The sequence below is a fragment of the Sparus aurata genome, chromosome 7 (genome assembly GCF_900880675.1).
Source record: "Sparus aurata chromosome 7, fSpaAur1.1, whole genome shotgun sequence".
NCBI lineage: Eukaryota > Metazoa > Chordata > Actinopteri > Spariformes > Sparidae > Sparus > Sparus aurata.
This window is the reverse complement of record NC_044193.1, coordinates 27,221,290-27,248,479: the sequence shown is the minus strand read 5'-3', so window position 1 is coordinate 27,248,479 and position 27,190 is coordinate 27,221,290. Positions and strand designations below refer to the sequence as shown.

At 39.7% G+C, this 27,190-nt stretch overlaps 2 protein-coding genes across 2 annotated transcripts in view; one reads left to right on the top strand and one right to left on the bottom strand.

The window, feature by feature from the left end:
• The window catches only part of calcrl2 (calcitonin receptor-like 2), a 28,648-nt gene extending 27,045 nt beyond the window's left edge, over positions 1–1,603 (bottom strand). The window contains exon 1 of the mRNA XM_030423321.1: positions 1,471–1,603. Within this exon, the coding sequence (XP_030279181.1) occupies positions 1,471–1,520 (50 nt within the window). The 5' untranslated portion in view covers positions 1,521–1,603. The remainder of the gene's footprint in view (positions 1–1,470) is intronic.
• A 1,413-nt stretch (positions 1,604–3,016) lies between these two features.
• On the top strand, positions 3,017–27,136 carry itchb (itchy E3 ubiquitin protein ligase b). Its single transcript, XM_030423113.1, has 24 exons — positions 3,017–3,170; positions 7,436–7,527; positions 8,496–8,637; positions 10,544–10,668; positions 12,239–12,373; positions 13,754–13,799; positions 13,900–14,072; positions 14,423–14,759; positions 15,651–15,746; positions 16,099–16,273; positions 16,758–16,827; positions 17,556–17,640; positions 17,775–17,903; positions 19,503–19,575; positions 20,259–20,330; positions 21,037–21,125; positions 21,502–21,661; positions 21,813–21,946; positions 22,642–22,782; positions 22,908–23,028; positions 23,209–23,313; positions 23,667–23,763; positions 24,202–24,274; positions 25,088–27,136. The coding sequence occupies exons 2-24, from the start codon at positions 7,458–7,460 to the stop codon at positions 25,185–25,187; spliced, it is 2,748 nt and encodes a 915-aa protein (XP_030278973.1). The 5' UTR covers positions 3,017–3,170; positions 7,436–7,457; the 3' UTR covers positions 25,188–27,136.
• Positions 27,137–27,190: the final 54 nt, after the last annotated feature.

The following is a 27,190-nucleotide window of genomic DNA, read 5'->3' as shown; positions in this document are numbered from 1 at the left end:
CACTTGACTGACATAGAAACACACAAAGCAAACATGGAAATAGCCTCTGCCAGTGTAATAAAAGCTGGCATGCAAATTTTGCAGAGGCAAGGACGATGCGCAGGGTGGCATTAGAATAACATTAGTGAGTGTCTCTCTCTTACAGAGAGACAGCTAAGGAATATCAATACTTTATAGGTTTCCTTTTCTACGTGGATCAGGTACATCAAGCAGCATGAAATGACTTCTACGAACAGAGCATCTTGCTATTTGTGATCGCTAACATGCATGTAAAAGTGCATGAAAATCACCCAGGAGAAATGCAAATTCGTGGGAGAAAACAGCATAGCAGTTGTCAGCGCAGCTAGCCTGCTGGGAACAGATTCAAGGTACCTACACCACCGTGTAACCTCCATTGTTTTACTTTACGTTCCTACTTTGGATGTGAACTGAACGGCAAGTGGAAAAGTACACCCAGGCAAAGGAATTCAGCTATATTGTTTTAATGTGTACTATTTTCTTTTTTTTTTAAATCAAACTCTACAAGTCTGCAAACAAGATATGTTTTAGCCTTTAAGTGATGATTTTGAGTGGTTTCAGGCAAAGCTAAAACCGTCATCATTGATTTTTACAACATTTCAAACATAACTTCTGCTACTGTACGGGAAGCCGTTTACAACTCGATAGCCTCAGCGCTCTGCAATGACAGACAACACTACCAGCTTCCAGTTAATGACTGAATGACTGCAATAATGCCCATCCTGACTATCTCCTGTCATCCACTTTTGGCTCTGTGTAGCGTCCATTATGTTGACCAAGGACTCATCTGCCATCTGTTGTCTTTCGTGTTAATGGAGATAATCACAGTGACACCCTGTTCAACTCTATTCTGTTTCTATTTCTATTCATATGGTACTCAGAATTGCAACTGTAGAAGGAGGCAACAAGCCAGCTCAGGGTTTGACCTTCCCTTAACCTGCACTCATCCTCAATGATATATACTGTACAGAATTAAAGTTATATTTCTTCTCCGTTACTATAAGGACTTTAATTGTGTAGTGTGGCAGTCATTAACTACTTTACAATGATCTTAATATGGTTTGCGATAATAAACACAGTCCCATATTGCTACCAGTCTTCTTATGGAAGCTATAAGTCTATGGTGATCAAATGTGAGTTATGGATCATACAGTACTTTATGTTGTGTTGTACTTCCTCATCCTCATCATGTTCCTAAAATCACTTAAAATTTTACCTAACTTTTCTTTTAAAGCAAAGTTGTTTTATACCACTCTCACATTTGTAACTGTCTGTTATATTGCAGTGGTTCGTTTTCATGAGAATTAAACTGCATCACATCCTGAGTTTTATGGACACATTTCACACAACCACATTCGAGTGAAGCCTCACAAAAACCTACAGCAATAAGTGAGACCTGACCTGTCCCCAGTATCTGGCTTTTGAGTAACAAACAGACACTTTGTTGCTTACCTTTGCTTTGAGTGAGCTGTCAAACTGTCTTTTCCTCCAAAAATCCCCATGCTTGCATGATCCGAGCAGAGGAGGGTCTCATGCTGCTCTACTGTCAACACTGACCAACCTCGGCCACTCAGCTACTGCAGTCAAGCGCAGAATAGGAGCACATGCACATTTTCCTGCTGTCACTTTCAAAATAAAATGCTCTCTGCACGTTGCCATTATTGTTTGGAATATACTAATGAGCGTCTTCAGACACAGAGGAAGCCACGAAGCCACACATGCTAGTAAACTTTATGTCCACCAATGCTTTTCACACCACTCTGATGTACAGGTTTTACAGTTATGGGCAAGGAAATTGGACATCGGCACGGAACATCTTCATTTCCATATTATGTTGTGTAAATAATTTGTTAAATAGCAATCATGAAGCCGTGTTTCATTTTGCATATTCGGAATAAAAAATAAATAAATAAAAAAAAAAGTTAATTTGCTGAAGGCAGGACTGAACGTAGATCTTAATGAGTGACGATATATGACGTGGAATAAACCTAAGAAATAAACCTTTCTTATAGATCATTACATTGCCTATACTGTGTTTGAGTTCATATTTGTGCAGTGTGACAAATGCGATGCTTTTATTTTGACGGCAAGGATTAAATACTTAAATCACCATAAATGAAAGAAAAAGAAGGATTATAACTGCTGTTTTCTGGAAATGATAATGCAATAAAAAAAAATTTAAGGATATGAAACTATCATGATAAATGCTTTTCATTATTATTTAGCTTCCAAAGTCAATGAGTGAAGATAAAACCATTAGTGAGTTATATTGTGTTCTGTAGTAGGCTTGTAGTAGTTTTGCTGTGAGGCACAACAATGCCACCTGCTGTTTGTAATTGGTGACAGCTGGACCATAAACGGCAAATACCAAAATACAGGAGACTGTAACAGCAATGTACACGAAGTATAGCTATTAACATCATGTAATATCTGAATACTTTGCGAATCCTGTGACGTTTGAAGAGTCTGTTTATCTCAGGTAATGCTGCCTTAACGTGCTGCCACGCCTGTTTTAATCTGCAAGTATTTTGTTACACTTTAAAAGACTATGTGCGGTGTACAACACAAACACACAAACAGTTTTGTACCACAGCAGCGCTGCCGAAGTTAAGTTCAGTTTAGTTTTGGAGCTTTATCAGGTTTCACATTATTTGCAGTGGAGATTCATAAAAGTCAGGTGAACATGGGATTCAAAAAAATAATTGTGCCGTGTAACTTTCTACTGTGTGCGATGGGGAGCAACACAATATAATTTCATGCAAATCCGGAAAAACATTCCACTAATCAGCAAGCGTTTATTTTTTAGTAGAACACAAATCCCGCAAATGCTGCACTGTGTCAAATTATTTCGTTCATATTATTTCACCGCAAAAAGCTTCCATGCCACTTGAATTAGACCATAAACGCATCACCATGTTTACTGGCCGTCCATTGGTCCATCGTGGTCCAACTCTGGTCCAATCACAGCGCAACGGTGCAGAAGCGTGCGCCCCACCTTGTTTCGGTCACGTGACGTCAGCTTACGAAGATGGTGGAAGTTTCTTCTTCCTTGAAGTGAAGCCCCGACTGAAACCTAAACATCCTGCAGACCGAGGGCTGGGAGTTAACTGCAGCGTTACCAGTTTGATTTCACAGCTTCCCTCCTGATCCTGGTAAGCGATAGAAGCCGACAGCAGCAACACTTATTTGTTTTTTCATGGCCTTTCTGACTTTGGAATTTCCAGCCAGCCATGATGATGACACGAGCTAGTCCGCTAGCAGTTAGCCGGGCTGGGATGGCAGCAGGCTGTCAGAACCGGCGGCCAGCTGACATTCAACACGTACTCAGCAACTCCGGTGACCACACCGTCACTGTCAACATACACAGTGTTAAGCGTCAGTGCAGTACATTAGCTAGCCAGAACATGCTGTTCCGCACTGTGCGGCTAACTTGAGTTAGCGTTAGCTCGTTATCCAGCTCTAGTTGGCTAAAATTATGTAATCTTAACCAACATTTGTTAGCTTAGCATATCTGAAATGGAATGTGGAAGGATAATGCTTAGCTAAGCTACATCGGTGATTGTTGTCTGTAACTAATGCACATGTCGGCTGGCGCAGTTAGAATTGAAGTGGCTGGAGTTGTTTTGCCTTGGTACGTCTTCTCAGACAGAGAGGACAGTACGCCAAACTCCATTAAGTATATGGTTGTTTTATGTCGCCGCGTTCGTTGGCAAAGTTCCAAGCTTTGTAGGACACACAATATGATACCGAGCCAGCCACTCTTTAGTACGACATGTCGTATATTTTATGCAGTAAGGTGCAAAGTCGTTACTTGTAAGTACTGTTTCTTCGCTCGAGTTAAGTGAACCGGTTATAGGAAACATCGAGCTGGTATTTGAAACGTCATCAAGCTGTTATGGAAAACGGTGTTTCCTTCTTTCCAGTTTCCCCGACCTGCCGCAGTTCTGACTGCATACTTCTGTCTGCTTGGATAATTGCAGTTATGTGGGAGTAACGGAGACAAAGAAGGAGTGAGACAATGATATTTTTGTCACAGTTGTTAGTCATCTGCTACTTGGCAAGGTTATGTTGGTTTGTGTCCTCGTTTCCCACTGTTGTTATCTATAGACAGTATAACGTTGAGTAATCTGGTGACTGAACCGGGCAGCTGGCGGCTGTTTTCCTGTCTGTTTTTCCTGTTATTGGATATTTTTTGACTCTTAATAAGCCATCACAAGATTACCAACACTATCGCCTAACTTGAGAGAACCTTGCTATTGACTCTCATTAGGGGTCAGCCAATATGGCTTTTTTTAGGGCAGATGCTAATATCGGTTCTTCGAAATCAAGGAGATTGAAAATCTATATGGGACCGATATTCATTTGCAGTAAAAACTGTTTGTGTCAAAACACCCAGTCGATCAACCAGTGATCGATTAAACCCAAGTACAATTTACAGTATAAAGTACTGTTATTAAGTACAATTTTGAGGTACTTTACTTGAGTATTTCCATTTTCTGCTAGTTTATAGTTCCTTTCCACTTTATCTCCACTTTAGTTACTTTGCAGATTCAGATTATTCAGGGTTTATAAGATATTATTTGTGACGTGTTACCCATCAGATATTGTTGTGAGCGGGACATTGTGTGAGAGGATGCTGCATCAGAGCCAAGGTAGCACATTTTTAAATTGGATTATTTAATCAGCAATCTGACAGAAAATCACTGATACAATTAATCTGAAATTGCTGAATGTCCGCCCCGACAATTGACCTAGGGGCCAACCTCTAATTTTCATTGGAGACTTAGTAAGTGATCACATCAGGTGATCACTTACTAAGTCTCCAATATGTGCTATTGCATATTTTAAAATAGAAATAGAAAACTCATTGTATTTGAATATTATATAGAATGAGTTACTTCCCTGAGTATGGACTGTGATCAACATCACTTTGATGTAAAACTCTTGAGATTTGTTTCCTCTAAGCTTCATAAAAGAACCTGTTTGTCCCTTTATCTGCCAATCAAGTTGATCATCGTGAAGTTGCGTTTGAGCGATATGCACTATTGTTTTTTTTTAACACTTAGTCATGATGTAAACAGTTTATCTCAATGGGGCAACCAGTCCATGGAGTTAACAGTTAAGGGAATACAACTGTGGCTTTTGCCGAGGAAATGGTACCATACAAGCTCAAACTCACTTTCTAATGCCTGAAGTCGATGATGTTATTTAGCTGGTTAAAAAAAAAGTCTATGGCACGTCATAGTAGCGTTTAATATGCAGTGAGTACCCTCTTCTGCAAAACACGTTCAGCCTGCTTGCAAGGCTGCAAAGTCAGCAGTTGCAATTAATTATTGACAGAGACTAAAGCAGTAGCCAAAGTGAAAGTTTACCCAGGAGCTCCTCACTTTCTCCTGCTCTGCCATGTGCATACTGGACGAGATAGACGGGGGAACATGCATTATTCAGCAACGCATCAAGATAAGGCACCAGATTCTAGGAAAGATCACAGGACCTGACTCTCGCACTCACCTGTTCTTTTACTTTCCCTATGAATGACACGTTGTACATGTCTGCTTTTTTTCTATACATCGAACATTATATGGCAGGTGTTACCTTCTTTTTTTATAAGCAAAATGAACCAAACCAATTAACCCTGTTGTCAGGGTGTCTTAGAATGACACTTCTATTACAGCTGATATCATATAGATATCATATAGACATATTTTGCAGTGATCCTTGAAATGCAGTTATCACATGCTTGTGACAACGATACGTAGCGAACACATATTAAACAGTTTAAAATCACACCAGTTGCCAGAGACATTAAACCTCAGTTTTGGTCGAGCTCTGTTGAGCAGTGAATAAGCAAAGGTTTACTAACTGTATCGGCTTGTTTGTGGTCCTTTATCAGTGTAAAATGAAGGCAATCAAACTATAGTGAAAAAAAACATTACAAACATGTGGTTAGCGGCTGGTATAGCCAGATAATGATCGATGGGTGGTTAGATGTTTCAAGTTAAAATACAAATAAATATTTACCAAGAGCAGCACCTGCTTTAGGTGTAACCCTTTATGCATTCAGTTGTTGTTTTCAGTTGTGTGGACACTTTATGTGGTTGTGTTTGCAGCCAGGTGCATCTCGCTCTCAGACACAGAGCAGGAACATAGACACAGGTGGTAATTTAAAGTTGAAGGTGAAAAAATGATGAGCTGACAATTGCGGAGAACAGCACTTCACAGACTTCAGGCCTGACCTTCGTCTCCTTTTACTGCCTAAAATGACAGTGCACTTTCTGACAAGATTGTCAACCTTGTTTGACTTGATGTGTACAGTGTGTCTGTTGTTTTGTTGCTGAATGCAAGAGCCAGCATCATTCTTTCTGTGCTGAGGGTAGATTCTAGGAAGGGAAGACAAATCCTAGCCTCTCCATCTATTGGAATTGATGCTCCTGATGAGAGTTGCTACATTAAATTGTAAGACTTACCATTTGGCAGAAATGTTTGAGTGCATTTGATGTCACCTTAAATTGGGCGTGCAGTAATAGTATGTGTTAGTATTATAATAGTATTCTTGTGGCTGAAGGCTGTTCTGGAGGTTTGGTGTGCTGCAGTATGTTTGACCTGGTTGAGTCCAGATCATTTGCCTTTTTTAATTCTGTACTATGAATAAAAGCAGGGAGAGTCTGTTTTATTTCACATTTGATTTCAAAACAGATTCATGCTCCAAGTGGAAACTGATAAAAGCTATTGTGCGCAGTCAGATGTCATGAATACAGGCAAAACATGTGTACATATGGGAAGTGCACATGAGGTCATTTACAGGCAATAAGAAGATTCTTATGTTATTAATTTAGGCAACAATAGGAGATAGTCTTATTGAGCATGATATGTTTTATGCCTCTTGCCTCAAAGTCTACACTATGAACCACATATTTCGAATAAGTACAATTAAGGCAGCACGTTTGCTCACTGATGCCGGTTTGATTCCCAGCTGGCTTTCTCTGTTCTCCCTATGCTTGCACTTGTTTCACTGACATTGCACGCAATATGTTTGTGTGTGGCCAATAAAGATTCTTATAGTAATGATTGTCTGATGTTATGCAGTCAGTATAATGTGTCCGAATGCTGAACTATACTTGATTCTTATACTTAATAGGAAAAGTGATGCTAGTTAAAGGAAATAAAGCTTAATTAGGCTAGTGCGCAAGTGTTATTGTTCACCTATTCACTGTAAGCATTAGTAAACTTTGAGGCGGGTTAGTGAAGTTTTTTTTTTTTTTTTTTACTTGTTAACAGAACAACATTTTAGTGAAGTTTTTTTTTTTTTAACTTGAAGGATATTAATGTGTATTCATGTATATGCTGGTCATCTACAGCAGTGGGAAACCAGTTTGCAGTTTGTCATCACCGTAATGATATGTTTTCTGTGCTACAGGCCTTCCGCCCAGCCCTATGTCATGGCCAGTGGAGTCGCCAAGCCGGGCACTTCCAACGGATACCCCATGAAGGCACAACTACAAATTATTGGTGAGCCACAAAAAGTTAGGTTCAGTTGTTTCTTTGTTTTGTTTTTTTTATGTTTGTGTATTTTTTCCTCTCATTTTGCATTCAAAGTTATGTCATATATGTTCAAAACATGATTAACATGGCTTTTTTAATACTGTAAACAAAGAAGTAAATAACAATTTAAATAATTACCATAACATTATAATAGTAAATGAAAGTTGGCTGAATTCCATTCAGCTGCCCCAGTATCAGGGTTCTGATGATGTGCTTGCTGGCTCACTGTCACACTGTCATGGCTTACTCGGACACTTAATGGTGGAATATGGATAAAGTGGCCACCTATCAAATTCACATGAAAGGTACACTATGTAGAATTTTAATCAGAAGACATCACGGATTAATTTCCTTTCTTCCGAAACAAACTGAATAAACAAACTGACCTTAAGTGACAACATAATTTTACTTCATTTCCCCCTGAGAACAGCGTGTTTATTCACGTTATGGAAACGTTTTTATTATTAATATTCAATTATTATACTCATTAATATTGTAAATATTGAAATTCGGAGTTTGAAATTCTTCTCCAAAACTACATATTGCCCCTTTTTAAAACAAATAAGGGGTAGCCGATCAACAGAGTTAACTGTAGCTTCTGTTTACTTTTTGGATGTTACAAAGAATATTCTTTCATATTGCACCTTTTACAGAGCCATTGTTAATGTCTCTAATAAAACCTGCGCACTTACTGTGAGATGTAAAAATGTCTGCTTTATTGTCAGAACTGTCTCGTTTGCATTTTGAGGTAGTCATTACTGCTGCCTCATCAGCTTAAATTCATTTTGCACTGTTTTTTTTTTATGTCAGCTGTTACAGGACAGAATGAATCACAAATCATACTCTTGTGTTCTGCTTTTATATTTAAAAATGTGTGCTTTATTTCCTTGTTCCTGAATATTGCGTGGTTCCTTATCCTCATCTCCATGTTTCAGTGCTGTCAGCAAAACTAAAAGAGAACAAGAAAAACTGGTTTGGTCCCAGTCCCTATGTGGAAGTGACGGTCGACGGCCAGTCCAAGAAAACTGAGAAATGCAACAACACCCACAGCCCCAAATGGAAGCAGCCGCTCACTGTGTGAGTTATAATCTTGCCAGGATTACCAGAACCATATGACATTTGATCACATTTTTGATGATCATACTCAATTGTTGTGTTCTAATTTGAGCTCCAACAATTAGTTTAATAATGTTGAATTAATCGATTAATTTAAGTTGTCAAATTAGCTGCCATCCATTTTCATCAGTTAGTTGTAGCTCTAGTTCCAACCATACCTGTTTTTAAAATGATGGTGCTTGCTCTGTTCTGCTGTGTGCATGCTCGGATTTGGCACACAGGACACTGAGTGAATTGTACTGTTTGAACGTTTACAGGAAATGTATTCAGCTTTGGTAGGCATCTTACCCTGATTATGAGTGATCCCGTTGTGTTTAATGTCCCCATACTGGTGTTCCAGGAAGCTCAAAACAACCCTGTTCCTTGTAAAAGCTATCAGCACTTTGCACTTGTTGTTAAAACTCTGAGGTAGCACTTCAAACTGTTCAAGAAACTACAATTACTGTCCTTGGGTGTCTAGCCATAATTGACCATCATTGAGACAGTACAAGAAATGATTAAGAAAGATTAGTTTAGTTGTATCACTTGTTTCAGGTTTAAGTTGATCATTCAAAATGTTTGGAAGCTGATAAAGAAACAACCATGCAGTACATGGTAATCACTACTTGCACTTCTGGGTCAAATAAAGTTCAACCCAATGGACAAACACTTGTACAAGTCTGCTGATGGTCTCGGTGTAATAAGCCTTTCTGGCTAATCATGAGATTGCTCATCGTCCCCAGAGATTGAATCAAGTAATTACAGTAATCAGTGTATTTTTTGGATGTTTGGTTTTGGGGAAGAAGAATGTTTTTTTTTTTTTATATTCTTGCTGACTATAGTATTAAGTGTTGCACATCAACATTTCATCATTAAACTGTCCAGGCCTTGAAGAGTTTCTCAAAAGCCTTCAAAAATAGACTTCCTTCTAATTGTTTAAAAATTGCTGGCGTAACAGCTGATCTTGATCAAGATGTCTTGCCTCAAGCAAGTTTCTTTCCGAATGAGTCACCAGGACTTGGTTTTCGGGAAGGATTTTTTTCTCTAGAGTAACTCAGAGTTCAGGAGAATGGTGTGTACAGTTGAAAGAAATGATATGCTATCTCCCTCGGGTTAGCACTTACAAGGAAAATGCCACATGGAGGTGAGGGAGTGTGTCCGGTTCACTTACAGGAATCCTGTTTCTAAACATATGCTGTACACTTGGTGCACTCCCTGCAGTGCAACATATTCACACATCAGATGTCCTCTTAATTTTAGCCTGGGCAGGATCCTTCTTAATATAGAGCTCTCCTACAGTTTCCCCCGGACCCATGGGGGGCAGAGTTATTACATAACAAGTGTTTACTATGGGATGTAATGGGACCTGAGTCCATCTGTCCACAAATGTTTTTTTTCCTGGGGGCGCTGAGGGTGCTAGCTAAACAACTGTCATAGTGATGGTTATAGACACTCGTTGTCCCCGAATAACTTCTGAACTTTATTGTCTGTGGTGCTTTCACAACCAGACTCTGGCTGCTCACAGCTGCTCAAACCTGCTCAAACCTGCTGAAGTTGAAGTCATTTTTTGTCCTTGTTGGTATCTGTTACACAGCTTTCTTTCACAATATCAATTTAACCAGACGCTCATAAATAGATGGAGATGTCGGGTGGTGGCAGCTGTGACATCAAGCTACCTTAGATTACCATTTTTTTGCTAAAAAAGAGGAAATAAAGGTCAGAGAAAATCTGTGATTAATAAAATGATTATGCTGTCTGTGAAGTCCTGATAGTTAGATCCCGGAGAGCTTTCTGAAATCGGATCCTCAGTAGATAAGAGCAAGGCACAGCTCCTTTTACCCTTCAAAAGTATCAATGTACGTTCCAAATGAACTGTTTGTTTCGACAGGATCGTGACTCCATTCAGCAAACTGGTGTTTCGCGTGTGGAGCCACCAGACCCTGAAGTCAGACGTATTGTTGGGTTTGGCCACGCTGGACATCAGTGACACGCTCAAGTCTAACGACATGAAAAGTGAGTGTATGATACAAAGACACGCTGAAAACACACACAGCTGTTCTGCGTATGCTTTTCACTTCCTGTTTCACTACATGCTATGAATATTTTCTTTGTTTCTTTCAAAACAATATGTGCAAACGCTGTCAGTGTGCTCTATGCATGTGCATTTGTTCCCCAGAACTTGTAGATTTAATTGACAGAGACACACTTGGTGTTCTTTTAGAGATGTGTGATCAGGCAAACATACCTCCTGAATGATTGGAGGCTAGTTTCAACCCAAAATCTTTACCAGCACATGCAGCACCAACTCTTCTGCACTTCAAACCAAACTAAGATAAATGCTACAACACATAGCTCAGATTGTTAAAATGTCAAAATGAAATAGTGTATGTAGATCAATACTTAGTCTTTGGCCACCTAAACATATTTGTGTTTATTTACTTATTGATTAACATTATTTCGGGGACGTGTTCATGTGTTCTAATATGATCTTTATTCTGTGTATGTAACAAAAAATGTGTGTTGCCTTTTCTTGGTCGATTTGCCAAACAGTGCATGTTTTTGTTTATCAAATGGTTTCGGTGGTATGTTCTTTGTTTTCCTGTTGCTGGAACTTTTGAAGCTGGGTCATTGTTCATTTATTTGAGTCTGCTGTTGCAGTTGCAAGAAATGTAAAGTGCATCACATCCTGCACATCTGAGGTTTTTGCAATGCCTTATCTGCTATCTATGTAATGTGGTGCGTGTTGATGCAACTTTGTGCCAGCAGTCAAACAGAATGTAGAAACAGTAGGAGGCTATTAAGTCCTTGATCAACAACCACACAACCCTATTTTCAAAGCATTTGCACATGTGGATTATCAGCTGTTTGAGTGAGTGAAAAATAAATCAATGAGGCAGTGCACTCAACATTTCTGGAGCAGGCTGCTGGTTTTTGTCAACCCCCTTTTCCCTTGTAGATTTTTATCTTTGGTTTGTTTCTCAAAGACTCCATTCACTCTCCTGCCTGGTCATTTTTTATGCATGGACCCTGTCCAGCAGTGCTACTGACGGAGAACTCTGGGTACAAATCACATGGCATGAGCTGATTGACGTTCCATGTCAGAGCAGGATAATACGCTCTGACCTCCGTATGTTTGTAATTTCAGTGACTCAGAGATTTGATTTCATGTTTGAGCCCATGATTATCTGAGCAAAACAGCAACATTTAGCCTGAACTGGAACAGCTGATCGAAAAGTGTTGTCGTGTTCCTCTCATTTATTTAGATAATTTATCTTAATTTTAACTGTAATGTCCCTCTACACTGAGCCAAGGAAAAGACTACTAATATAGTTATGGAATGGGGATACTGGAAATATTAAATATAACATAATTGGCAATAAAACATATATTTCAAATGTATTTCTTGATGTTAATAATCTATTTGGTGTTGCTGCTATATATCACTGGTTTTACTTTGAGGAAATGTAAAGGGTCTATGCATCATATCAATGATTGGCTCAAGGTATGCCTATGTCATTAACAGCACAAGATATATTTCATTTGTCATTGTCTTACCTGTTTTATTTTTGTTGTCTTGCTGTAGTCTCTGAGGTGGTGCAGACCTTACAGCTGTGTGCGGACAGAGACCAGTCAGATGTGGTGGGAGATTTATCAGTCTGCCTGGACGGCATGACAGTCGACCCAGAGATGTTTGCCACAGCCGAGGCTGAGAATCACAGTGAGTCGCAACTGAGCCACAAGCTAGATTGACTTTATTGACTACTGTAAAAATTCCCGCCTTTTTCTGGTTGAAACGGAATTAACACATTCAGAAATATTTTTCATTCTGTCAGAACCATTTTTTACTTTAATTCAGTTCAGTAATGTGAAGTAAGCAAGCACAACATCAGTCACAATATTTTTAGTTTAGATGATGATGGACAATATATATTTTTGTATTTTGAAATCTCGTCAGGAGCACTTCAGAAAAGTTCGGACAGGGGACAAAATCAAACATCACGATGTTTTTCAGTACATCAATATCAATATTGCAACAATATTGTAGGGATGACTTTTGGTACTGACACAAAACATTAACACAATGAGATTTTTATAAATGATTAATGTGGATGTAATGCCTAAGTGGGTAAAGTCAAGTACTGGAGCCAGCAGTAACAGCCTGTTAGGTCAAAAAAGCTAAATCACTTGATGGTTCTTAAGGGCTGTCCACACCAATAATGACAATGACCACTATAACAAAAACAATGGTGAGCATCCACACTGATGAACGACAGTGTTGTGGAAACAGTGCCGCTGAGCAGCTGTCTCGACAGCCTCAGAAATAGGATATTGATGGCCTGTTGCTTTATGTTGCACAGAGATACAACAAAAAGAAAACCCCCAGAAGGATATGGTTTTATGCAATTCTTCAAAGATGGGGAGTGAAGAGAATCAAACACGTTTGTTAGGAGAGGTGCAGTATTTTGAAGACAAATTTATGTATTTATAGTTAAGCCAAGTCAACATCAAAACAAAATTCAGAAACCCCGTCAGTATGTCTCAAGTGAAAAGATGTGTTTTATGAGTGATTTGCAGCCTAATATAGGTTACGTAAGCATTTTAATAAATTGATAAGACTGAGATACTAGAGTAGACCTTCTAAAGAATGTCTCCTGCCATCCATTACCTTACATAAAAGAGGTCAGCTACAGTTGGAAACCAATATTATAAGCACTGCTGCAACATTATTTTGTAGGAAAATGTTCAAACTGTTCGACTAGTGTATGCTGGTTGGCTGTTTGAGTTTCCGCTGTTCATCAAAATGCTCTGAAAATGATCCGAGCATAGCGTTCCCTATTGTTGTTGTCATGTGGTGTGTGCAATACCATGCACGTTTGTTACAAAGATTTCTAAAACAACGTCTTAATAGTTTTCTTCATAGTTGTCATTCTTGGTGTGGATGGCCCTTTTTACTACATAATGATGTATAACTAAATCTAAAATCTAAGAGTGTCCTATCACAGCAACGATTTACTATCAATATATTGGCCAGCACACAAGATTTCTCTGAGTGAAAACAAAACAAGCCTAATTTTTTGTTGCGTGTTTTTTACCTCAGGTAAATCAAATGGGGAAACACAACCAAATGGGGATCATGTCTTAAGGTGACGTATCCGTTCCCATCTTCAGTCGAGCATCACAAGTTTCACATTTCCATTTTATTTTCCTGATTTATTTATCTTCATCCACCCCTCTTGTTTTCAGGCGGAGTCGAGACAACTCTCCAGCTGTGGATGGTGTAGAGCACAAGTCTTCTCCCAGTGGCCGGAAGTCAACGAACAGCACAGGGTCTCCCTCGGTGTCATCCAGGCCTCTCCGACCACCCAGACCATCCAGACCTCCTCCTCCAACGCCCCGCAGACCCACCTCTTCACCAGGTCAGACATTTACTTAAGGAAGGATCTGTTCCCGACACTTTTCAATTAAGAAGGAAAGAGAAGGATCAGGTGCTCTCCTCTTCACAGACTGTCACAATCTAATCATTGTCAAACATTTACCATACAGCTCTCACACACTAAATGACTTTTGTACACCCACTTCACTTTAATACCAACCATATTCACACAAGGCAACAGTGAGGAGCAGAAACTATAATTAGGGCAAAATAAAAATAAGATATATTTTATGAAGTCTATTGTTGTACCTTTGCCCTCTCTAGCTGCAAAGCCATCCCGTCTTGATTAGAAACAATAGGATCTAACTCTGTGATGTCTCATTATTTCCTCAGCATCTTCCAGCAACGGTTCTGCACCAGCTGATGGCAGCGATGGTCAGTCAGGCTCTGATACACCGGTGCGAACGCCTGCCTCAGGACCCTCCCCAGCTCCAGACTCAAGTCCATCGACTGGCTCGGACAGGAACTCCGCCTCAGCCTCTGCATCAGCCTCAGCCTCTGCATCAGCCTCAGCCTCTGCATCAGCCTCAGCCTCAGCCTCAGCCTCAGCCACAGCCTCAGCTTCCACCTCCGCCTCTGGAGCTGCAGCAACCAGACAGCCAACCAGCAGCATCACCCCTGCTGTCACTCCCAGGGTCCCTGCTGTCAACGCTGGACCATTGCCACCTGGGTCAGCTCTCATTTTGTTGTTTTTGCAGAAGAGGTTATGCTGGTTTGGGTGAAAGAATAATCAAAACAATATTTGTTGGGGCACAAATGTCACCAATGCAAATTAATGTGTCTTTATCATGAAAAATGTGTTCATTACACAAAGGAGCAAAACATACAACCAGCCTTTTCACATAACATTTGTCAAAGAAACGGAACAAGCGGCAAACTTCATCAACAGAAAGTTCAAGAAGAAAAAGATTGATTAAACTCTTCAACGGGATTAATGAATTGCAAAAAAAAAACTGGGTCATCTTTGAGTAAAAAGTCCTGAATAACCTTTACAGCAGCCCAGCACATTGCAGCAGTGAGGGAGAGTTTGGTGATTTGTTAAGTTCTGAAGCCACATCTGGATAAATGGATGTGTGTGCACTTTAAGAACACAAGGATGCATGAGAGAGGAGACAACATGAAGTGGGATTACTGGTTGGTTTAGTTTCAAAACCTTCACTGAAATCCCGACGAAAACATTTTAAAACCAACACAAAGCAGGTACTCTATGTTTGCAGGAACAAGTCATAAATGTGAAGGTAGAGAAACACGCAGCATATCATAATTGACAGGAAAGGGTTGATTATACCACAGAAAGTTGATTACATCTATTAGTTTGTCACTGAAGGCATTTTACATTTTTACTGTAGTTGTGACTTACTCACTCCCTTATTATCACCATAATTGCTGCTGTTTCAGTGTCAATATGACAACATTGTGACCTTCACTAGTTATTTTCTGCTTTTCGTAGCAGGGTGACTCATACTGCTCAAGCTGTTTTTAAATCCCAAGATAAGCTAACTGGTCAGAGCCGTGCACCATTACCTAATGTTCTCTGTTTTACTGCTGTTTTATTATCCAGGTGGGAACAGAGGGTGGATCAGAACGGCAGGCTGTATTTTGTCGACCATGTGGAAAAGAGAACAACGTGGGAGCGCCCTGAGCCACTGCCCGCTGGGTAAAAACTCCTCCTCTTTTGATCCTTCTCTTCTTAGATACAGCTAGTATTTTCCTTGACTACTAGAATACTGGCTCATGTCCAGTTTTAACTTCCTGATCATGTTATCTACATTATTTTCAATTAATTTAGCTGACACTTTTATCCAAAGATATTTACACTAAGTGCATCCAACCCTGCCAACAACTGTGTGACGCAAGTACAGCAAACATCATCATTTATGCAGAAAAGTGCTACACTTTGAACAATAAGATAAAAAAAAAAAAAAAAATCACTTTGAGATGTTTAGGTTGACCTGTATTCACAATTTTTTCATTCTCCGATTGTCTTCTCTCGTTTCATTCATCTCTAGCTGGGAGCGTCGTGTCGACCAGATGGGGAGGGTCTACTTTGTCGACCACATCACGCGAACCACCACGTGGCAGCGCCCCACAATGGAGACGGTGCGGAACTACGAGCAGTGGCAGCACCAGCGCAGCCAGCTCCAGGGCGCCATGCAGCAGTTCAACCAGAGGTTCATATTTGGGGTAAGACTTCCTCTTTGTAATGTGAAACTGCGGTAATGTGGGCGTTAATAAACTGAAATGTGGTGACTATTATTGCCTGTAACAGCATATTTGGTTGTCCCGTGTGCAATGAAACAGAAGGACGACACCACCATAAGAATTTAAAACATTTTTGATGAAAAGCTACTTTTGCAAGTTGAAAATCTTTGTGTTATCAATACACAATGTTAATAGGCAACTTATCGTTGAAGTATTTACGTAATCTGCTGCATGTTTTTATGTATGTGACATAAATGTCTAATGTTGACAACCAGTTGCATCAAAGATGTAAATTTGGTTTAATCTGATGTTTGTATTAACATGACTCTTCCCTAAAAATATGTCTTGTGAAACTGAATTAACTCCATTCTTTTGTTTGTATATCAAAAAAGACACAACAAACGCTGTTTTCGTTCTCTCGATGCTTTTCGAGTTATATGAATTCCTCTGATTCTCTGCTGTGTAGGTACAAGACCAGCCCGCAGCCACTCAGAAAAACGAGTTTGATCCTCTAGGTCCTCTTCCGCATGGATGGGGTAAGATCTTTAAGGCTTTTTACATTATCTACAATAGCTTTATTCCATCCTGCGAGTGTGTGTTCAATTACTCCACATAACTTTCCCTTTTGGAACTTGATAAAGAAGTTTGTTTTAAATGAGTTACGTCCTACAACAGAGTTGTAGCTGAATTCCTCTAAAAAAGTTGTCTCACAAACTTTTCTGAATGTCGATGCCTTTTAGCTACTGTGCACATGTATGTATGATGATGGACCTTTTGATTATTGATTGATCACTTGCCTTATACAGTATACGACCTCGCATCCAAACTAGTTGCCCAAAGTAATCGTGGTGCAGCCAATTTATGTAGCTGATTTAGTTACAAACCAACTATTAGTGACTAAGCCTCTAGTGTTAGTTGTACACTCTAACTCGCCGTAGGAGAGAGCGGGCACAAAGCTGGTGCTACCAAGTGCACTTGAATTATAATCAAAACATCCCAGGAATCCTACACATAATTATTAGTGTTTAAGTGTTGACTTCAACACTTGATAGAAATTGGACGATATCCCATAGAGGCCTAAGTACATAGATTGAGGCTATTACAGTTGGGTAATAGGAAATTAGGGAATCCATCCAAATCTCAAATTTCTCAAATTAACACCATAAAGTAAGTTATAAATTTGACATGTGGGCACCTTCCAATTTTTTATGAGTGCATTCAAGTAATGTGTTAATGAGTAATTGACTGATTGTTTCTGTTTCAGAGAAAAGAACGGACTCAAACGGCAGAGTTTACTTTGTACATCACCCTACAAGGACAACACAGTGGGAGGACCCGCGAACACAAGGGTCAGTTTGTGTGTGTTTCAGATGACCTGCATCGCAGATGAACATTTAAATGCACCATACGTGTGTTTGCTGTGTCTTTTTATCTTCTCCTGAAATAATCCATCACTAAATGTTGATGTAATCTCGTGTTTTAGGTTGCTGAATGAGAAGCCACTTCCAGAGGGCTGGGAGATGAGGTTCACTGTGGATGGTATCCCTTACTTCGTAGATCACAACCGGAGAACGACCACCTACATCGACCCTCGCACTGGAAAATCCTCACTGTACGTCTTCCACCATTTTGTTTACGATCTAGAGCAGACGATCAACTGCTAATGAAGAGAGTAGTTCATTTTTTTTTTATTGATCGGAACTTCAGTTCAGTTCTCAATATCTTTTTCATAACTTAATGCTTTTAAAACATATAATAGAGGAATTCAGAACAGAGTTAATTTTTGAATATAACTAAATATTGTTTCTAGAGCAGCAACAATAACTTTACAACAGTAAAATAATCCTTTATATCTCATTGGAAACAAATCTGAAATGGGACTGAATAATATTCCTGACATTGAAATACTGAGTGAAGTTCAGATGGAAAGAATTACACAGACACCAGTCAGTATCAGTCCTCCTCCCTCTGCTGAGGTGATTCACTGCCTGCAGGTAGTGCTGGTAGAGGGAGGAGGAGCTGGTTTGTCTCAGCTAGCAGAAGTTTACAAGAATTTGCCAGTTTAATAATTTGACTCACTCACACCTAGGTTTTATTTGCTCTTACTGTAAAAAGAGCTAAGTTAGCCCCGGGGCCTGTTTAATACCAGGTGCCAGTGCACATCCCTGAGTATAACACCTTTAGAAATTATACCCGTGCAACAGCAAACGCCTTCTCATAGCACCATCATTATTTTTTTATATTCTTGTTTTCCAAAGACATTCTGAGAAATTAGGAAATCACTGACTGGCAGGAGCAGACGAAGCAGGTTTAGAGGAAGCGTGTACAACAGTGTGTCATTAAATAACAAAAGAATTTTCTGTTTAGGTGAGCAACTTGATAGAAACAAAGAGTAAAAAGTGCATACTAGTAGGTTCTTTGTAGCTGTTACATCTTGGATACATGTTGCTTGGAGTCAAGTCAGTAAGCTTCTGGTTTCAGTCTTTCCAGTCCTCTTCTGCATTCCAGAAATGAATGTGTGACGTGTGGTTCCCGCCAGAGAAAAGTGCGGGTGTCATAACGTTCTGAATAAACTAATTAACGTGACGTGACAGGACTGGTATTGGAACAAATATTTTCCTTGATCATAATAGGAATGTAATGTTTTTTTTTTTTCAAAAAAGATTTTTTTATCAACCCAACTTATCTCTGAATTTAGTTTATATTTGACACACCTCACCAAATAATGCCATTCCACCAGTTACTTCTGTCTCTACTGTTTTTTTGTTGTTGTTTTTTTTAGCTAAATGTGTAGCTGCCTCTGAAATCCCTCTCTATTTTTAGAAACTGTGACACATAATCTTGATGTGACTAATGTGTCACCTGTTGTCTTTTGCTTTCATTCTGTTTTTCCTCACAGAGGAAACACCTTAGTTGATTCATGATAATAACTTGCTAGCATAACATGACTGAGAGTAATGATTATGGTTTGGTCCCAGTGGTGGAAGAACCAGTTTTGGTTAATGAGGATAAGAATGTGATGGTGTGAACCGACAGGAGCTTTGACATACTGGCCAAATAACCTGAACATACTTGAACCCCTTTGAAGATATTCACATCAGTGGTAGCTGGTTACCATGTTCACCGTTTAAGATTAGAATGTTAGCATGCTATCATTTTCTAAGTAGCACTTTTATAATATTAGTCCGTCTCTCCTTTTTTTCCCTCACAGTGAAAACGGACCTCAGATCACCTACGTTCGAGACTTCAAGGCCAAAGTACAGTACTTCAGATTTTGGTGCCAGGTAAGGGTCATATTAGTGGACAGGGTCGAATAAAATCTTGATTGCAATCGATATCAGACTGTATGAACTTTGAGTCATGTCAGTAGGATGAATCACGGTGCTTTGATGCATCATTTCAGTTTGTATTCTTATCAGTCAGAAGACTACATGATGGAGTGCCCCAGTAGCTCCGTTGGTAGAGCGTGCACCCCATGTAAAGAGGCTGTGGTCACCCTGCAGTGGCCGAGGATTAGAGTCCAACTTGTTGCCCTTTTCTGAATGTCATCCCCCCTTCTCTCTCGCCCTGCTTCCTGTCTCACCCCTTTTAATTTTGAGATGGTCTTTTTTGCTCCGAATCATTGAATCTGAGTCCACCGTCTTTGGTGGACATTTCTCATCGTGCAGTCGAGGTCCAGCATTTAAAGATAATAATGCAATTTGTGAATGTTTTAATTGGCCATTTTATAGCACATTGATTATCATTAACTCTTTAACTTCTGAGTAAACAAATTTGTCTAAACCAGTGCAGTCCGTTTACAGCTACGTAAAATCACCATCAAGATGCTTTCAAATGACTGCACTTTACTCTGTGTAATATGTGTATGTGTGTTGAATTTCAAATGACTCATGACTCTGGCAGGTGTTGTCGTGCTGAAACAACATGCGCTCCCCAAGTGCTTCTGACATTTTCCCTTTTTCTCCAGCAACTGTCGATGCCTCAACACATCAAGATCACCGTAACCAGAAAAACCCTCTTTGAGGACTCCTTCCAACAGGTATTCATCACTCAGAGCTCACTCAACTGTGAGAAGATGTTTTTTACACTCAGACAATTGTTCCATTTGCCACTGAGAGGATATGCTCACCTACAGCTGAAGTCCTGTTGTTTTGGACGTTACTTTTTCCAAGTGTAAACTTCAATCGGTGTATAAACCTCCTGAATATAATCCACAAGGGAGTGTCTGATGATCTTCAGAAATGTAGATGTGTTTTGAATGATGCAAACTTTAGTATACCCATGTCTAACAGCACTGAATAAAGCTTTATTTCTATTAAGGGAAGATCCATAAGATCTTTATTACTACCACTGCACGATTTTACAGTTTTTCTCAGTTGCTCTGGCACAATTGCTGGAAGAAAATAATAATTCTCAAAATGGGGTGACCAATTCTCATGTCTACAGTTAACAGATGCAAATTCTCAGCTCTTATTTATCAAACCCACTCACAAATGGGATGAGACAGGGATTTACCTGGGTACCAGTGAAAACAGCCCACTTATTCAGAGGCAAGGAATGGACTCTGTATGTGATGCCCTGCTAGGGAGGGCTGGATACACAGGGAAGCCACACCATAGATTTCTTTTGTGTATTTGCCTAAGCAAGTGAGAAAAAAACTCTGATTTCCCCAGTGCACTCGATTACTACTGTGTAATGCAGTGATTACCCCTTGAATACATCAATACATTGTCTGGTTTTTTTAGATAATGAGCTTCAATGCTCAAGATCTGCGAAGGAGACTGTGGATCATCTTCCCTGGAGAAGAAGGCCTCGACTATGGAGGTGTTGCCAGGTAAGTTAGAATATAGCTGAATAAAAAAATGGTTGCAAATGCCTGCTCGCATGTAGTAAAGTAAATGTGTTATGGTGTTTTATAAATTAAAAAAAAATGTTTATTATAGTTATTTTAGTCCATCAGTCACACCTCTGAGTAATTATTCCTATGATGCATTGGATTTACTTTATTTTCAGAAAAGAGGCAAACCAAGACTGTTGTCAGAGATGTCTTTGATGTCTGTGTCTAAGATGCCTCTGCAGTGTCACTTGTGTAATTTCACCTTGTTTATGTTATTCTGCACCGATTGGAAGGCGCCCTACTATGTAATAACTCAGCGAGTCCTCTACATGGTACTGTCATTTTCATATTTCTGTGGCGTCCTGTCTTACAGGGAGTGGTTCTTCCTGCTGTCCCACGAAGTTTTGAACCCCATGTACTGCCTGTTCGAATACGCTGGTAAAGATAACTACTGTCTCCAGATCAACCCGGCCTCTTACATCAACCCTGACCATCTCAAGTATTTCAAGTTCATAGGACGCTTCATAGCCATGGTTTGTCATTTTTCAATATGTTGATTCCTCTTTATTATTATGTCCAGAACAAATAGTTTTAGGGTTTTGTGCCATACAGAGAAGGTTATTCCTGCACAGCAACTTGTGGAATGTGAACACTATTCAAGCTGCATGTGTCTCTGTCCCTCAGGCTCTTTTCCACGGCAAGTTCATCGACACTGGTTTCTCACTGCCGTTTTACAAGCGTATCCTGAACAAGCCGCTGGCCCTCAAAGACCTGGAGTCGATAGATCCAGAGTTCTACAACTCCCTCATGTGGATCAAGTGAGTACACGTCGACATGGGGACAGCATTTTTACAGAGGTGTTTTTACTTTCACACCTTTCTTATTCTGTAGTTAATCATTAAACAGAATTCTAACAGGATTGATGGTTTTAAATCACCACTAGATAGGCAGCCCTCCAGGCTAACTTTTTCCACTCTTAGCACTGGTGCTCCTTTACTGAAAGCTTTTGATAAGTTCAATCATCAAGAAAACGCAATCCATTCATCGTTTTTCCATAACTTTATTACTGATAGAATATTTGGTGAGGAAAACTTTTTTTTCGACTTTTGAGAAGTAATGATCCCCTTTATTGAACTATGATATTTAACCTTAAAGACGGACGAGTGCAGACACCTGTGAGGATCCATTTGATTCAGCTGCAATGACGATGACTGAATTATCACCTTGTATATTTGCTTTACTGTAAATAATCAGAGAAGCAACATCTGGAAGTCTTGGCAGGTACGGGAAAACAACTCGGTAGTCTGCATTGAGTTGAATTCAACAGCCACCATGTCTCACCCGTCCACATTACAGGGACATGCTGTATAAATTATCTCTTACAATCTTTATGCAACTTTTTATTTCTCGATGACCATGTCTGTCAAACATCCACTTGTCAAATGAAGGATGTTCCATGAATGACATACAGTGATGTAATACTTGTGCTGTAACTGCCAATGCTGCTCTTTAGGGATAACGACATTGAGGAGTGTTGTCTGGAGATGTTCTTCTCCGTTGACAAAGAGATCCTGGGGGAAATCTCCACCCATGAGCTGAAACCAGGAGGAGGAGACATCCAAGTCACTGAGGAGAACAAGGAGGAGTACATCAGGTGGGTTTGTCGAAAAATACGATCAGTCATTTTCAAAACTCACGCATTAGATTGTGTCTGGTTGTTTTTTTTTTTAGTTTAATGGGGTGGAGTTTTAATGTCTGTGTGTGTGTCTCCCCCTGCAGGCTGGTAGCAGAGTGGAGGCTGTCCAGAGGCGTGGAGGAGCAGACACAGGCTTTCTTTGAAGGCTTCAACGAGGTCCTCCCTCAGCAGTACCTGCAGTACTTTGACGCTAAAGAGCTCGAGGTATGGCTGAACTGTCAATCAGCCCGTTGACGTGACCTAAGTTTTATGTGAACTTTGTGTTGAAGAAAGATTAGTCGATTTCACTGTAATATCTTTTTCTGGAGAAATGATATGATTCTTTTTATATGAAAAATGTTCATATTTGATGTACTGATATTCATACGTTGTTTCCTGTCACAGGTGATGCTGTGTGGCATGCAGGAGATCGACCTCACAGACTGGCAGAGAAACACCATCTACAGACACTACGCTCGCAGCAGCAAACAGATCGTCTGGTTTTGGCAGGTGGGTGCGCACCAAAGAAACATGAACCCAAACATCCTAAGAAGTAACCTAAAGGATCATCTAGACTGATATTTCATTGTGTGATTTGTAGATAGTTGCTTAGAAGCTCAGGTTCATATATTGTGGTTTCTCTGAAAAATCCAAGAAACACTCTGTATTAAATTCCATAAGCAACCGACACCTTTCCCCTTTTTGTGTATAGGTTAAATATTGAAAGTAGAAACTAAAAAAAGTCCTGAACATGTTTTTATCTCGTCATAGTCCTTTACTTTAAAACACTGAAATGTCTCAAGAGAAAATATATATTGAATTATGTAAGAGAGAGATAAACAGTATGTCACTTTGTCCTGCAGTTTATAAAGGAGATGGACAATGAGAAGAGGATGAGGCTGCTGCAGTTTGTCACCGGCACCTGTCGTCTGCCTGTTGGAGGCTTTGCGGACCTCATGGGTAATAATTACACCAATATAACCATTTTAAGTTGGCATTTATTTTAAAATGCGGATGAAATATGCATCTAGACCGGTGTCTGCATTATCCTCCAAGGCCTTGGTCTGTTTTGGTTTCCTGCAAACATATTCTGGAATTAGATCTGTCTTCTGTTTATTTAGAACTTACAGCGGCACATGTTTACATTTATATTTGTCTAAGATTAAGCTATTCTTAAGTATGTTGGCTCAGAAAGGCTATGTATTATGTTGCAATGATATTTGTCATCTTTAAAAACAGACTCAGACTAACATCAAGCCTAATTTCAGTTGTTGTATCAGTTTCACAGATGGTACAGTTTGGTATCAGCGGGATCTGATTCTGTTTGTCCCGGTGTGATGGTGTGTTAAAAATACCGTGATCATCCTAGCTTTTATTCAACTGTGCTTCGCTTTACAGGAAGCAATGGTCCCCAGAAGTTCTGCATTGAGAAGGTGGGAAAAGAAAACTGGCTTCCCAGAAGTCACACATGGTGAGTTCAACCTGCGGCGGATTAACTCAGTGATTAAAAAGAGCAAAAAACAAACAAACCGTGAAGTACTGAATATGCTAAGGTCCAGTCTGTAGCTGCTCATCACCGGAAGCTGAGGTGTTTCCCGCTTTAGTTTGTTTTGTTAGTGATGCCACTGATTTCCTTTCCGAACTGATACAAAGTAAAAGCCGGGCTTTTATCGCCTATTCCAATACGATACAAATACTTACAAAATGCTTCCTAGTGTACCAAACAAAAATAGGTCCGTCTATTTGATTGATTGAATAATGAATGCAATAAAAAAACTAATGGTAACAATTTATAGAAATCTACAATTTGGAGAGAAACTCGATAATAAAATTGTTATAATTTACACTTGATGTTGCTCATTCATAGGCTGGCGCCTGCATGTCCCAGTGTTGTGGCTGTTTAGAGATTAGTGTTTTTGGCACAGAGCTGATTAGATTGCCCCTAACTGAATTAAGTAAAGTAAATACAATCAACCAATTTCTAAAAAAAACTAAGTTTCATGAAAATTGGTTAAAAAAATTGGCCTCTAAATGCACTTTGTATTTGTTCACTGGCGGATCTTGACCTCTGCAATCTGGCACACAAGTACGCCAAATTGTGAAGGCAATATCTAGCACAAGAATCTATAGGTATGGAGAGGATGTAGTTCTTCGGGGGTGAAATTAGTGTGTTGTTCGATGCTCATTCAGCTGTTTGTAAAGATCTTCTCTTAAATAAACACTAGAGGACAATCAGTCCAATGTCGAACTGAAATGCAGTAATTTTTACATTTTACTTTCCCAGCTTCAACCGACTGGACTTGCCACCGTACAAAAGCTACGAGCAACTGAAGGAGAAGCTGATGTTTGCCATCGAGGAGACGGAAGGCTTCGGACAGGAGTGAGAGGAACCGGGAGAGGTCGGAAAAGTGGGTGCGGGAGTCTGAAGGAATAAAAGACCACCAGTGTTCAAATCAGGGAGCCTCTTTAAAAAAAAAAAAAGGGCGAGCGTTTCGTGTGATTGTGCTCTTGCATGCATGCACACACCTGCGTGGTACTTGTACTGGTGTGTGCGTGAGAGCCTGCATGTTGTTGCAGACAAGCTGGGATGTGCGTCTCAATTTTCCCAGCGTGGCCGAGAACATTTTGTATTCTTTTAAACCAAAACGCGGAAGCTGCTCCTGTCTCGTAGAATGTGCAGCAAAATATGCATGGGATCCTGAAAACTCCCCCTCTTGACATCTGCAGTAGTGTTTCTTCCCTGCACGTGATCATGTAATCGCAGGCAACGGGAAGGCCTCGGGATTACAGTCATCTCTTAACCAGAAGGGCCACAGGTTCTAACGGTGGCGTCTTCTCAATCTGTCCTTAACAACCTGATTTGTTCTTAAGTTGCTCTGCATTACAGCATCTGGTAAATGTCAAAGTATTGCGCTTTAAAGCGACATGTTAGAGGGTTTGTTTTTTTTCCTGAAACGGGGTTAATTTTAACCAAAAAAAATGCAAACTTTGTTGCTCTAAGATTGTTCGTTTCATTAGAACGAGCTGCATCTGTTTTCCTCATCATGCCCTCAAATCTCTCACAATTTCATCTGCAGCTCTACTGGGGACTTGGATGGATCCTTTTTCGAAGTGATCGGTAACACTCGGCAATATAAGATGATAGCTTTGCTCCAAATTAACCCTTAAATAGCGGGCAGTCTTGGTGCTTTAAAAGACATGTGGGAGACATGGCTAATAGAAGTAACGAGAGAGATAAACGTTTGTATAAGTATTGATCTGTGAATCACTTAATGATTGTGAAAAGTGTTGTAACCTCCATTATTTATAGCGTTGGGACATGTGGAAGATTTAAAAAAAAACAAAAAAAAAACAGACCTTCAACCGACCCTAGTTTTATAGGGCCGGAGTTTGTGCACTGTGAGGTGGGATTGGGCGTCTAGGATAAGAGTAACGCGGGAGAAGTTAATCATCTCGTTATCAGCCTCTTTCTTTCAGTTCATGGTCTTTTTTAAAAACAGGATCTTGTTGATGAAGTAAGTATTTCCAGGCGGTGTTCAGCAGATTCAGTACTCAACATGTGCTTGATCTTATGTGTGAAAAAACACCAAATGCAAGTTAAACCAAATCCACTTTAAGTTTAGGTCAAAAAAATCTTACATGACATTTTGAATGCAAACTCCGAAAGAAAAAGCATGTAGCTCCTCACACATATGTAGCATTCGATGGAGTGAACTCTTGTCTTGCCTCGAAACAAACCGAGAGATTAATAAGAAAAATGCAGTTTTTCTATTCATTTGAAAATCTGTCAGAAAAAGAGTATTTCCACTTTTTGACGGTCAAATTTCTTCTGATCCATTGACTCGTTTACAGTTTTATGGACAAAGATCCCGCTTTAAATTGAATTTTCTAACACACACGATGGAATAATGTGTGTGGCTCTGTTTTCCTTCTTTTTTTTTTTTTTTTTTAAGGATGTGTTCAGGACAAGTTAAGATTGTCTTTGTGGTGTTTATGAATTGCCGAGAACAGCTTTTATTTTTTGTGAGCATAAAGGCGCCTCTGGAATGCTTTACCAATGTGGAATCTGCATCAAGTGTGCAAAGAAGACATCTTTATATTGCAATCTTCTGTTTGGTTTGGGTGACACGACATCTGATCATCAATAATCGAAGATGATTAATCTCATTTATCCGTTTGAAATATAAACCCCAGGTATAGTGTGGTTGCTCATTTTGGAGTGTCCTTTTTGAATGAATGAGTTACACACTGAAAAGACAGGCGTGGTTACTGAGAAGCATCGGGTTCAGGTGTGTTTAGTCTGACAAAGCACAGCACTTTTAGAAATAATAATAAAAAAAATTAAAAAAAAATCCCTCCACTTTCTTGCAGCATGTGGTAACTCTAG